This window comes from Suricata suricatta, chromosome 15 (assembly GCF_006229205.1).
Source record: "Suricata suricatta isolate VVHF042 chromosome 15, meerkat_22Aug2017_6uvM2_HiC, whole genome shotgun sequence".
Lineage (NCBI taxonomy): Eukaryota > Metazoa > Chordata > Mammalia > Carnivora > Herpestidae > Suricata > Suricata suricatta.
The window spans coordinates 46,534,636-46,549,343 of NC_043714.1; the positions used below are offsets into that span (position 1 = coordinate 46,534,636).

Here is a 14,708-nt window from a genome sequence, read left to right on the forward strand (position 1 = left end):
GCTCCTTTAAAGACTACTTTGGGGCTTTAGCTTTCAGGGCAATCGGCAGCTACATAAGATGGTTTTGAAGAGAGATTCATGTTTTAAAATCTGGCTACTATGTTGAAAATTGCTTAAATGAATCAAGGGTGAAAGCAGAGAGGGCAGTAAAGGAACTACTTTAATCTTTAGTATCTTATTTGAAGATTTAGGCCATTGGAATTTTTAGTATCTTATTTGGTGGCTTAGGCATTGGCGGTAGCACTGACAGTGATGAGAAGTGACTGAATTCTACAGTAATTAAGAATATACTATTAGTGGTGCCTGGGTGGCTCAGTCAGTTAAGCCTGATCTGTCTGACTCTTGATCTGGGCTCAGGTCAGATCTCTCGGTTTGTGAGACTGAGCCCCATGTGGGGCTTTGCCCTGACAGTGCGGAGCCTGCTTGGGATATTCTCTCTCTCTCTCTCTCTCTCTCTCTCTCTCTCTCTCTCTCTTTGCTATTGTTAGTTAAGTTTTGGGAGAGTCAAAAGTTATTGTGGATTTTTGACTGTACGGGGCTTAGCACCCACCAACCCTCAGGGTCAACTGTATTAATATAATGATAATTAATTATTATATATATGATATCATCATCATTACCATCATTGCTTCTGTTTTACTAAATGCCTGGGATTGTGCTTGATGTTGTTTCTACCTTATCACAGTTTTTCTTACAAAAGTCCTATGAAATATGCACAATTTTTATTCACTTATGTAACATCACTCAGTTATTGTATGAGAAGGGTGGAATGTTTTATCTTATTATAGCTATTTAAAAAGTCCCTAGTCTATAATTTTAAAATTGTTTCTAAGGAGTTACAGGTCCTTTCTTAAATTAAATTAGAATCAATCCTTTATTCTTTAAATGTTAAAGAATAGGTTTCTCCAAGGCCCAATTATTAATCCTCTTAGTTCCTGAATAAATTCTTCTCCTCATAATAGTTTTAATTTCCATATGACTATTAAGTTTATATTATCACAATCATCTATCACTATTCCTTTATCCTTGGATGTTTAAGTGGTATGTTCTGTTAAGTGTCTTATTCCTGTTACTTGAAGTTTAACATGTAGGAAACTGAACTTATTTCTTACCATAAAGCCATCATTCTTTCCACTTCTAAATATTACATAAGGTATCACTGTTACATCCGGTCCCAAGAGATAAAGGTGCCCCCTTCATTTTACATCATAGTTTTATCCACTTATGCCTCCTATTTGGCAGACACTTTAGAGTTTGGTTTCTAACACAAATATCTACTTGACATTTGGTCCCATCCCTCTATCCAGTTACCTGCTTTACATGCCCCTTAGATGTCTCAGAGATGTCATGTTAGTTCTGGACTTAAATACAGGACTTGTCCAGTGTTTTACATCCCAAGGAACATCAGCAGCGTCCTGTGCAGAGAACAAGACAGATACATATAGGATTTTGTTGATGTCACATCTGGTTACAAGGCTTGAAATCTTCATGTTTTCTCCTTTATCTTTCCTATCTAATTCATTTCTGAGTCCTTATTTATTTATTTTTGGATATAGCTGGAATTCTTTCTGTCCATTCCATTTTCACAACCTTTCCTATTATTATTTTACTGAATTCCGCTTTTTTAAGGTGTTTTCCCTCTCTCTCAAGTCAATCCTCACCTTAAATAAGTAGTAAAGACATCTTCAAATGCAGTTATTGCCTACTACATTTAATTAAGGCAATAATAATTAATACTTGCTTAGTGCCAAAACGTGTAGCCCAGAATTCCAGGCACTTAATTTCCCCACTATCCCATTAGCTCAATTTTTATGCACTTTCTGAATCGTTCCTTCCCCTCTGTAGAAATAGATTCATATATATAACTCCGGGTACCAAGACTGTGTTTTTCTGCTATGAAGTCTCATTATTTCATAAACTTTTGCTTCCTTTCTGCCCATCTAATTTACTATAGTCTTTTCCAGATATGGTTTAAAAGTGTCATTTCCTAGAAATGCTTCATGATTAATATTCTGTTCTTATGTTTTTAGCATTACAAATTTGCATCGTCTTCAAGTGGCTTTATTGATTTGTGTTTTGATTTTTTTTGAGTTGCTATTTTTAGAACTTACTTAATATGTTATGATAAGGTATGAGTTTAGTATATACAGAACAGAGTAACTAAGTCCTAGCATAGAAGTCTGTCTCTACTATAATTGTCAGAGAAAATGTTTCACTCTTGGTTTTAAGAGAATCCCTCAGCTGTACTTATGTTTCAAAACATAGCTCTAAGTTTATTTGGAACATTGTGGCTAAGAAAATGGTCTATCTAATGCCATTTTATGGATATTTTAAATAAATTAATTAATTTAAAAATATGTGGTAAATATTATTAAATACTAATGAAGAGTCATCATTGTTATTTTTTATGTGTAATTACTATTTCAGGTTCTAGCTCATTTGAATCTCAAAAAATGGATCGCCCTTCTATCTCTGTTACCTCTCCCATGAGTCCCGGCATGTTGAGGGATGTTCCGCAGTACTTATCTGGACAACTTTCAGTATGTAATCACTACATTAATTTCTCTTTATGGAGTACCAAGTAGTGTTAATACTCTATGACAATAGCATTTTGTAAACCAACTCCTTCTTAGAATATAATTGTGCTTTTAACCATCAATTTTCTCATTCTCAGTAATTTCAATTAATTGAAATTTAAATTACTTACCATAGTATTTCTTTATTAGAGTTTATTAGGTTTTCTGGAATTTGTCGTCAAATGCTCTACCACTGAGCTACGCCCCCTTGATTTTCTGGAATTTAATGAGAAAATTTGTGACAAAATCTAAAACTTTTTTACCTTACTAATTTTATTCCAGACTTCAAGGTCATGATTTTTGCTCAGTATCTTAAAAAGGACTCTAACATTTCCTAGACTTTTAAGAGAAATAAAATTGGTGTATTGTACAAAGATGGTATATTTAAGATGAAAGTAAATTTTATACATTCCCTACTCTTTGAGTTTTAGGATATTTGGAATGAATATCATAGTAAGTCATTGGGGTATGAATATTGCTTTCAATATAATGGTACTTGAGAAGCTTTGGTAAACAGAACTAAGTAGATGGGGAAATATTTAATAGATAACTGAGTATGCTGGGTCATTTTATAGTAAGTGATCCCTAACTCGAGCAGTTTATAATAGAAATTTTAAATTCAATTGGGCATTTTTGTCCAGGTAGGAAGAGCTTTGTACACTTGAGCCTTCAACTATGATGAATTTCTTCAGTTTTCATTCTCTTTTTAAACTATTTAAAATATAAAAATATCAAAATTCATGCTGTTATATTTCAGAAACATAATGTTGATAAGATACTAAACCTGCATAAACTTGCAATTTTATTGTATTAAGAACTATTTAGGTTATCAAAATTCAGATACTGAATTTTGCATAAAAATGTTTTAACTTAAAACTAAACTATATTTGGACTGATGTTTTAAGAACAATAGAAAAAGCTTTTGTTTAACCAGTTATGAAACTTATTTTTGGGAGGGAAAGGGAGGTGTTTGATTTTGACTGAAGAATTTTTATTAATTAAAAGATATTAAGTATAAGCAGAATTAATGTATTTCAATTATTGAAATAGTTCTTAGACATGTCTGTTCTAGACATGTCTGGTCTGGGACTATTTTGATCACAAAGATGGCAATGACAGAAAAGTTATATAAGAAAGAAGATGAAATACTTATCAGGAGCTTGTGAATGTCTTACTAAAATGAGTTTCTTCTCTTTATTATTTTCTTTTACTTTCTCTCATAAACAGAGTGAACCTTTTCATTTGAAGACAGTGGTCTTTTTTCTTTTTCAGTTTCCACCATAAATGGCATCTTTCTACTTATTCTTTTACATATATTGATGGCACAGATGTTGTCATTTTAGTTACAAATATACGTGTATTTTCTTCTACCATTTTAGAAAGTGCTAACAAATGTTAACCATTTCTTTTTAATTATTATGGATCCAGTCCACCTTTAAATAATGCATAGGATGACTGGATGATGTCAGTACATAAATAAGTGTGTGCACGTGTGTGTGTGTGTGTGTGTGTGTGTGTGTGAGTGTGTGGTTGGCTTCAGTTGGTGGAAGAGGGAGCGGAAGTTAGACTTCATAGTAAGTAAGTATCGCTTTATTACCATCTTTGAAATCTTAAGGCCCTATAGAAGTGGGACAGTGGGGTGGGGGGAAGGATTTAGACAAATTTCAAACTCAGCTATTTTCATCGTGGCTCAAAATGAATATACTAGAAAGGTAAGACTTAAATATTTTTGGGAAATATAAACTTAAAAGTTTTATTTCTAAATATATAATTAATGATTTCAAGTCATAATATTTACACTTATAAATGCTGTTAGTTTAAAATCCATGTAATTGTAACTTAAAATGTGTACATTTTTACCATTTTCTTATGACGTGGAAGGGATATATTCTAGTAAGATGGTGTTAATAAATAGTATACATATTTGTTGTGGAAAATCTACAGAGTGCAGATAAATACATAAAAAATAAAAATCACCTATAGCCCTGCCACTAAACTGTAACATTACATACGTATAAATGTTTAAACCAAAGTAATAAATCTGTGTATAGTATTTTGAAACCTGCTTTTTCACTTAGTAATATATTGTGCACATTTTTCTTTAAAACTTTTTTCTTTAAAAAATCTCTCTTAAAATGCTTTTAATAGCTAATATACCATTTAAACTTAATTCTGTATAATGGAACATCCTGTTTCTTCTTAATTTATATTACTATAAGCAGTGATGCCATAGACATCCTTCAGTATGACTATACATATTCTGTTAGGTCAAACAAAAAATTCTTTTGTCAGGATAATTTTCAGAAGTAAAATTACTGTATGAAAGGAAAGAGAAAAAAATTTAAGATTCGTGAAACCTATTACCAAAATTTTCCTCAAAAATGTTTTTTATGAAATTAATCTTCAATCAGTGATTCAAGAAATATGTTAAGCTCTGGCCCTGGGTCAATCTTAATCCTGGTTGCTGGGAATATAACCATGAACAAGACAGACATGGATTTCTTCTTCATGAAACTTAATTTTGTTTTCACTCCTTGCATACAGGAAACATAAGCTAGATATCCTTCTTGATATAGTATTTCCTTTTATATTTAACCCTATTCCTGCCAAGTGAAGACCATTTTGGTTTGCTCTAATGACGTAGAGTTTAGGAAAATAGGTCCACACATGTCTTTTGGGAAAATCCCTAAGAAGTTGCAAGACAACATTACAATTCCAATATCCTTCTATTTATTTTACCTTGGACATTTTTATTTTGGTGAGTTTTCACCTAGGCCCATAACTCACAATTTTATGTCATTGCCAATTCTGGAGAAGAAAATTTGTATGGTATGTGAGCTGACCTCCTAATGTATGGAGTCCGTTCATGGACTGATACTTTCTCAAGTAGAAATATACATATAATTTAAATTGTTTAAACTTTCATTTCAACCTGTTGATGATTTTTAAAGCTTTATGCAGTTTATTTCCTCTCTGTGCTTGAATTCTACTGTTGCTGGTTATTATTCTAGGGCCTAACTATGAAAGTGCCATGAGTGTATTTGGTGAGAAAATCATCTTGAGCTGGGATTTGTGACACCTGGACTGTATGTTAGCCTTGGCAGTGTCAACACTCTTATTTTAAAACTTGTGTTCTTCCACCATTTAACAGTTTGCTTCTTCAGAGGATTACTTTTGTAGTTCTTTAATTTTTTAAAAATTAATCATTAATTTAAATTATTAAATCAATCACTTTAAATTAAAATCAATAATTTAAAATAGTTGGCTACTTTTTGATACAGTGTTAAGATAAAATATAGCCATCTACTCTTTTGAAAAGTGAGAAGCTTAAAATTCTTTCTATAGGCATACCTTGATATTTACTGATAATCATTTTATTTTACTTCTGGGTCTGTGGTTAACTTATGGCTACAATATTTCCCTGAGTTACTTTGTTTTAATACTTTTCTGACTCCATTTTTAGTGATGGGTTTGTAAATATTGTCCCTATCCATTTTGTATGCCCATTTCAATGGAATAAGTAATTGAAGAGTAGTTATGTATCTTTTAATATCCTTAGAAACTCTAGAGCCTTTTAAAAACCTACTATTAATGAAGGTTTATTCCTCCGAGCCTTTATCTTTTGCATCTCATCATCACAACCTTGGTACTCCAGAAGCATCACATAAAAGGTAGTAGTGCAGCATATGGTACAAAGTGACATTTAAAATGCAAAGGGGCACCTGGGTGGCTCAGTCGGTTAAGCATCCTACTTCATCTCAGGTCATGATCTCACGGTTCATGAGTTCGAGCCCCACATCAGGCCTGAAGCCTTCTTTAGAGTCTGTGTCTCTCTCTCTCTCTGCCCCTCTACCACTCATGTGTGCACTCTCTCTCTCTTTCTCAAAAATAAACAAACATTAAAAAGTGCAAAATAAATTGTGTACAAATTCAATTCCTCATTTGTATGAGATTCAGTTGCTACCGGTTTTATCAGATATTTCCTACTCAAAATAAAGGAGTTAATATTAATCACAAATTGCAAAACAATACATAACGGTTCTCCATTCCTGTATGAAATGTCCCGGTTCTATACAGAAAGCAACGTAGGACATTCCAAGAGTTGGGGCAGCTGGGGAATGGGAGTTAATTGTATTCCTTCATAGGTACAGGGTATTCTGAGGGTGATGACAAGTTTTGAAACTATAAGGAAGTGGTGGTTACATAGTGTTATGAATGTACTAAATGCCATTGAATTGTATACCTTAAGGTGGTTACTTTTATTATATGTGAATTTTATCTCAATTAAAAACACTAGCAAAACAAAAATCTTTTTTTCCAGCCAAGTTTAATGTATAAACTTGTAGGTGAAGATTAGGTTTAAATTGCCCTCGATTGTAGACAACTGACTTCAGAAATCTGTGAGTTGCTTATTTGAGATCCTCTTAGAAGATGGAAAATGGTTGCCTTAAAGGACTAATTTATACTGACGTGCTATTCATTTCAAATTAAACATTTTTAGTTTATGAAGTAAAACTTAGTTGCACAGATTTTTCCATTATGTTGTTACTTTGGATCTAAAACAGGTAGTACAAGTGAGAGAGGAAGGAAAATAAAATCTGTTTCCAAATGGAGTATATAGTTAGTCCCTTCGTTCAGTTAATCTCTGTGCATCCCATCCATACTTGGCCCCTTTGCTAGAGAAGTATCCACCTAGGATTATGCAGACAGATGTCACTAACAATCTCCGTATCTAAAGATTTCTTTCTTCCTTTGGAAATGTCTCCACACAAAAGGAAGACCGCTTAGATTTGAGACTGCCTTGGTTTTTGGAGGGAGAGAAAGATGACTCATATGATTGATGTCTGCTTTTAAGGTCTGCTTTCCTTTGGGTTTTAGATTTATGTCTTAAATAGTATCTATCTGAAGATAATCAAATTAGGCAACAGCCCTCCTAGTACCTATTATCTGTTCCCTTATAGCAATGGAAAGTTCTGAAGCCTTTATTGATAACCCTTTGAATTAGACAAGAGAGACTTTGATGAGAAATATGAAGAATGGAATGGAATCTTAAGGAAGGAAGAATTAAATGCCTTGAAATCCATTCCCAAACCCAGAGATATGCATCTGATTTTGTTCCTGTTTAGTTATTGGCATGCCTCAGTAAAGGCACAAAATTCTGATGATTGTGGCATCTTTTGGAAACAGTTTCCAAGTGGAAATAGAATAAGCCAGAAGAGAAAGAAAATTTGATTTTATTCTAAAAATTTGAAACTGTTTTAATTTGAACTGGGCTTTTCTAATTCCTTTCTGTTCCATTCTGTTCCGTTCCCTTCCTTCCCCTTCTCTTCCCTTTCCCTGTCTTACTTTTTCTTTGAATATGGGCAGGTATATCCAGCCTTTCTCTATGTGTCCATTTCCTTATCTCACACTGGAGATAATAGCAACTTCCTTCCAGTTTTGTTGGAGGCAGTGAATTTGGAATAAACTGTCAGCAGAGGCTTGGAAAAATATAAAGAACTGTATAAATAAAAATGTTTGAGGTATTATAATTAGTAAGTATGATTAGCAATAAAGAGTATTACCTTGAGAAGTACATAATAAATGTTTTAAAAGGGTGTTTAAATACTAGAACCTGGTATAAATTCTTAAGGGGTGAATTACCTAGTTAGTACAGTGCATTCCACACACTTTTATCTTACTCCGTTTATTCTTTTAAGAATGCTACAGCCAACTTGGCTAATGTTTTTAAAATTTTTGTTGGATGTATTTTGGAGAAGTCACATGATTACTTCTATAGATGACTTTTCACTAGTAAATAATTCTGTGATGCGTTTTTATCTAACTTCTTGGACTATGATTTTTTTCCTATGTAGTGTGTTTAAGGATAAAACCTGAAATTTCTTGATTCCTGGATTATGTTTACACTCATTCTTTCAGAGTATGCAAGCCCAAAAATGTTATTTTACATTCAGTCTTAATTTCTGTTGTGTTGACTACATTTAGAAATCTGACTCTAAGATTTTATATAGTTTTTATATATTTTAGCATTTTGACAAAATTAACTTATTCGTTACATTGAAGTACTTAATTGAGATATATATTGTTGCGGAAAATAATTTTTAAGGGATAGTTTTATGTGTTTGTTTTTACTTTTGGTCTTTTAGTTCCAGCGTGTTGTCCTTTTTGGTTTTGTTTTATTGCTTTTTTCTTTAATTTTGCTTACCAGAGCCAAAGCCTTAGTAGAAGAACAACGCCTTTTGTTCCTAGGGTTCAGGTAAAGGCCTTGTCTGCCTGATAGAAACTAAAGTTGTGTTTTAACCCTTATTTGTATGTTTTTGGAAAATGCGTAGTAGGAAACTTTTTTTGGTATGTTGCTCCAAACCATATTATTGACTTTCAAATCATTTTATAAGCCAGCTTGTAAAATTCTGCATGGAGATTAAGATACAATAAAAATTTAAAGAGACAATCTTTGTTAGTGATTTTATATGACCTACTGAATGCTAAAACTTGATAGGCTTCATGCTGCACTTGTATATAGAGTATTGACAAAACTAGCTAATTTTATGCTGTTGATATTTTTTTTTATTGCACTAAGGTTTCTGTCTCTTTAAATCATTCATTATATCACTTAACATCCACGTTCTTTTGCATTTTCCAAGCAACAACTCCTTGAGGAGATTGGCAAATAAATTTGTACCTTATCAAAAATACAAATTTTATGCACTTAATATAGGAGGTTGAAGTTTGAGAAGTGTATTATTTTGAAAGAACAAAATTATAACCAAAATAAAATGTGTTGGGTTTATGTTGTTTACATTTTGTAATTGAAACGGGATTTAATTTTACCATAACATGTGGTACAAGTTGTTTGCCTCTTTTCAGTAGGAAACCCTTACACAGTAAAGTAATGATGATATAGTTTTTGTTTTTGAAGTAGTATTATGCTTTCCTTGCTTTGCTGCATGTTTTTTTGTTGTTGGTTTTGAATAATACCAATTTAGTTTGAATTTTAAAAATTACAGTTGTTCTAGTTAATATTTTATAGTGTTGAATATTTACTTGTGCTGTTCAGGTTCTCCGTAGGAGAACTAGATCTAAAAACTAAAAATGCACACATGGTAAAGCTGGACTGATTATTGTATGCAAACAATTAAAAATATGTTCCATGATTTTTATATTTTTATTAATGAAATAGAGGTAAAACCAGAAGTATGTCCTATCTAGAATTGTGGAAATCCACTTGTTATATTTTGGGGGAATCAACAGATTTTTTTCACCTATCATTTGAAAAGCACAGATAAGAAATTTAGGAATGTAATAAAATAATCTAGCTAATAAAGTAATTCTATTTTGATAATGTGAACTGGATAGCTATTAAAAACTTCAATGCAAGTCCTGTAATATATAAAATGAAAATTAGGACTGTTGCTCAAACTTCTAGTTTAAGACAATTCATTAAAAGTTGTAATTTTGACTTAAAAACCCATAAAATTAAAATGTAATGTTCCTTATCTATATTATTTTAATATTTATATATCTGGAAAGTATAATTTTAAACTGTAAAGTATAATTGTAAAAATATGGAGCCCATATGCCTAATATCTGCTTGTATGAAAAATGAATATTATTAATAAATGATAATTTTAGTTATCTAGGGCATAGGAAAATCTAAAAACAATACTCCTTATCAAGCATTTGAAGTTATGTATCTCAAAAGTTTCTCTCTAATGCACTTAATATAAAATCTAATGATTTTAGCATAGCAAAAATATCACCTGTGAAGATGGCGAATACTTTGTCTCCTCCCTCAAAAACAATTTACGGAAGTCAATAACTTGCTACAATAATTATGAACTTAGTCTAATAATAATTATTATTGTTTCTTTGTTTCTAAATGTACAGTTTACCAGAAAAAGGTTTTTTTTTAGCCTTTCAGAATCTTTTTCTCTTTGAAGTACCTAATATTCATATCATGATCCTCAGAAAAGTGTTTTTAATTATCATGGAGAAATAAAGCCATACGTTTTTTGATTACCATAGAAAATAGAGAAAGTCAGAAATTAATGGGGTTTTTGGACACACACTTTGGAAGAACCATGGTGCTATCTCACCACATCTCTGTTTCATCTCAGACACAAGGCACGCTTGTGTTTCTTACTTATTTTGTTGTTTTCCCCTCACGTCTTCTGCCAGAACAATGTTGTTTTTTTTTTTCCCACTTACCCTCATCCGTATCTATGTCCTGATGTTGTTACACAAGCAAATATTTGAACTTTTTTTCTATTCGCAGGTTAAGGAGTCTTTATTTTTTCCCCAGGGTGTTGATCCCCTAGTCTAAGGCAGTGGTTCTCAAACTTGAATGGCCATGAGAATCATCAGTAGGATATGTTGAAATGTGTTAAAAACCAAACAAACAACAACAAAAACCTGGGCCCCATTCTGATTCAGTAGGTGAGAGGTGGGCCGCAGGAATTTGTAACTTTTTAACAAATAAGCCAGGTAACACATGTAAGGCGGTTAGTGAGCCACATTTCAGAAACACTTGCCTACAGACTGTACCTTGCAGCTCTAGCAGGAAAACGTTGTTACCCAACAGCAAGGTAGTACCTGCATTTTAACATAAGCACTTAATATAAAGAGGAGTAATTATAACTTGAAAAACTTAAATATTTCCTGCTGTTATTAGGAGGGCTAATTCCATTTGACAGAAAAACATGATAAATATAATTTTATATACTCTCTGGGCTATCAGCCTTCCTCTTCAGACCCAAAAGTCTCTTGTTCAGTCTCTCATTCTCTAAGATACTAAGTGAGGGACTCAACGGAGTCACGTTAGAATTGGAACTGAACTACCAGTATATCACCTGTACATATACATATTTATGTGATTTTTATGCATATGTATGTATGCTGTATATTGTGTATCTGAGAGGCTGGTCCAGACCTGACTGCCCATTTCAGGAGGAGAGGGAATGACTAACATGAAATGTATATTTAAATTCTTTACCTGCTGCAAATACTATAAATCCAAATTAAATGAAAAATTAAACTATTAAAAAGTATATAAGCCCAAAAAGCGAAGTATAAGCCGTATATAATTTTATTCCCAAATTTCAGATTTTGGATTCAATTTTAAGATAATGGTCAAAGATGTGATAGTTCTGAACTAAAACTTGGATTAGAGCCATCGCTATAAATCCTGGCAGGGTAGAATTAGCTAGCTAGGTGTGGGGGTGTGAGGTATGTGTGTGGGAGGTGACAGTTGTTACATCAAATGAATTTAGCAGCTGGAGGTAAAGTTCCAATTCCTAATTATGTCAGGGAAGTTACTCACATTTTCTCATCTCGAATGGTAAAATAATACCCTTTTATTCTAAAGTTGTAAGGTGTCTTCTCTACTAATGAAAAGGGGGCTTTATGTCTGTGTAAGAAAAGCCGATAAAGATGAATTTATTATGGCTTTAAATACAAACTCAGGGAGTCTATGGACTAAAGCCACTGGTAATTTCGCCTTGCTTATACTTTTTAAGATGTCTTTTCAAATGAATTGTTTTGTCTTTTAAAACATTTACTTAAAAATTCCCCACGAATGCCATATAAATAAGGTATCTATTCAATTCATTTGAGCATTTATTCTGAACTCACTATTGCAGCGGGACTAAACTGGACCAATGATTCTTACATAAAGATAGGCACACACGGTCATTGTATATTAAGTTCTTAGTGTAATTATTATGTGCATGTTAATAAGCAATCACATTAAGATAACAAAAAGCTCAAGTGGTTTATCAATCAATATAAAATAATCTGAATTCTTTCCTCTATTCATTGAAGTTATTATAGCATATCCTTTTAACTAATTGCAACTTATGAAGTAAAACTTATTCTGTGCTCATATTAGTGTAAGAGAATGGGGAAAGATTGGGAATGTAAACATTATGTTATGGTAGTAAAAGTTTGAGCTGATAAATGAATATTTTTGCTTTTCAGATAAAACTATGGTTTGACAAGGTTGGTCACCAATTAATAGTTACAATTTTGGGAGCAAAGGATCTCCCTTCCAGGGAAGATGGGAGGCCAAGGAATCCTTATGTTAAAATTTACTTTCTTCCAGACAGAAGGTAGGGATATGAAATAAAAATAAATGTTCTTGAAAATAAATAAGAGATGTTAATAACTGTGGGTGTTTTATTTCTCTCATTTATTTTTATATGTCATGCAAGTCAGATATTTATGAAATTTAACATAAACATAATGATTCATATGATTCATACGGTTCATATGATTCTTCAGAATAGTGACAGTAAATGCTATGAGATAGTTTTAAAACTTATATCAAGTGTTATAGATGATTTTATTGAATATTTATTTTAGGTTGTATGTATTCTTAAATGATGCATTTTTTCTTTTATCTTTTATGAAAATCATTAAAAATTATTATGCTTTTAAAAAGCAAATGCATTTTAACACAGTCTACAGAAGCAAAAAACTGGAAATGATACTAAAACGTATTCATCATGGTTTTTTTTACTGTTTCTACATCCTCATACTACTAAGATATAATTTCCTGATATAATGTAAAATTAATGAATATGCTTTATATTTCAATACCCCATATCATCAAGAAAACTTTACCATTGGTTCTGGAATCAGCTTCTTCAAGCATCATTTGCATTATGTCCTTACTAATTAGTATAAATGATATTGTTCTACCCTAGTGTGAACAGAGGAATTAGGTGAACAGAGGAATTAGTATTGGAGAAATCTTTCAAAAATTATCAAATCCACTTTCAGGAATGTAAAAAATAAAAGAAATTATTCAGTAGACGTCATGAAAAAAGAAGGAATTAATGACACCAATTATTATTTCCCCAGCTATTAAGCATTCCTGGCTTTCAGGACAGAGTGTTCTCAAAGTCTGGTCATTTTTTCTCACTTGGAAGTGGCTAGGCACGTATGTGATCTTCAACATGCTTACACACTTTTGGACCCTCAGTTACTTAGTTCAAGCTGAAAGTCATCAGACTTAAATGCCGAAGGATCATCCGAAGAACAGTCTCAACAAAGAAAAGGATAAAAATATGGAAGTAGACAATTAACAACAGCCTTATATTTTATTTGATACATATTTTGAAGTGAGATTAGTGAAGAAAATTCATCAGAAAATACGTCAAGGTGCCATCATGTCTAAAGTTATTAGAAACCATTTGCTCTATAATTTGATCTTACCCAAATTTGTGTGAAGAAAGTTGTCCTCTCACAACTTAGGTTGTCTTTTACATAGGGATGTACTTTGAACTGCAAGGAAAGAAGAAGATATTCATAACTGAAGCTTTTAAATCTAGCTTAAACTTCATTTGATTGACTTGAGATGTCACAGCCATATATTACCCTGCCATCCTGGAGGCCACATCACTGGGCTTCTGAGAGCAGCATGATTTACTAGTGTAGACATTCTTAGAACACCTTCATAAAAACCCACAAGAAATGCGAAATTCTCATCTCTGTTTTTGTGCATATGTATAATTTAAGTTTCTACTTACTCAAACCTTTGAAAAAAATACTTACCTTTGAAGATGATAAAAGACTTTGAAACTACGGAAGTTATTTCTTGATTGACTCTTTTTGTTTTATTTTACATACCCAGCCCCTACAATCTGAGTAGATAAATCCAAAATGGAAAGGAAGGCCTGTTTCACCAATCCTTTATATTTTAGATGTAGTGTCTTTATTTTCTCTCAGCACCAGTCTATGTGGGAAATACATAAATATTCCATTCTTGAAGTATTTCTCAGCTGTTTCCTTGTCAATTATCAGGAATTTGAAGAATATTTAAGCAAAGCTGTCGTTTTATTGATAGAGTTGTGTCAGAGTTTTATCTTCAAAAGAGAAGAAAATTCCTTGGTTAACTCAGAAATAGTTACCTTATCATCTTTTTCTTTTTTTTTTTTTTGGGAAAAGCTATTTGAATAAGTGAACATAGAAAATAATTGTTGCATTTTTATTGATAAGAATTCCTGGAGGGACGTGAGGCTACACAGAAGAGATGTCATCTGGAATGTCACTGTGTTCGTTAATCCATTCAAAACATTATTTTCTAAGTTATGACCTACTCTAAAAAAATAGCTGAGTATGCTTTACACTCTT

At 32.2% G+C, this 14,708-nt stretch overlaps 1 protein-coding gene across 1 annotated transcript in view; it reads left to right on the plus strand.

The window, feature by feature from the left end:
- The window catches only part of RIMS2 (regulating synaptic membrane exocytosis 2), a 497,675-nt gene that overhangs the window by 284,070 nt on the left and 198,897 nt on the right, over positions 1-14,708 (plus strand). Inside the window, exons 11-13 of the mRNA XM_029923706.1 lie at positions 2,428-2,540; positions 8,785-8,832; positions 12,552-12,682. Of these exons, the coding sequence (XP_029779566.1) occupies positions 2,428-2,540; positions 8,785-8,832; positions 12,552-12,682 (292 nt within the window). The remainder of the gene's footprint in view (positions 1-2,427; positions 2,541-8,784; positions 8,833-12,551; positions 12,683-14,708) is intronic.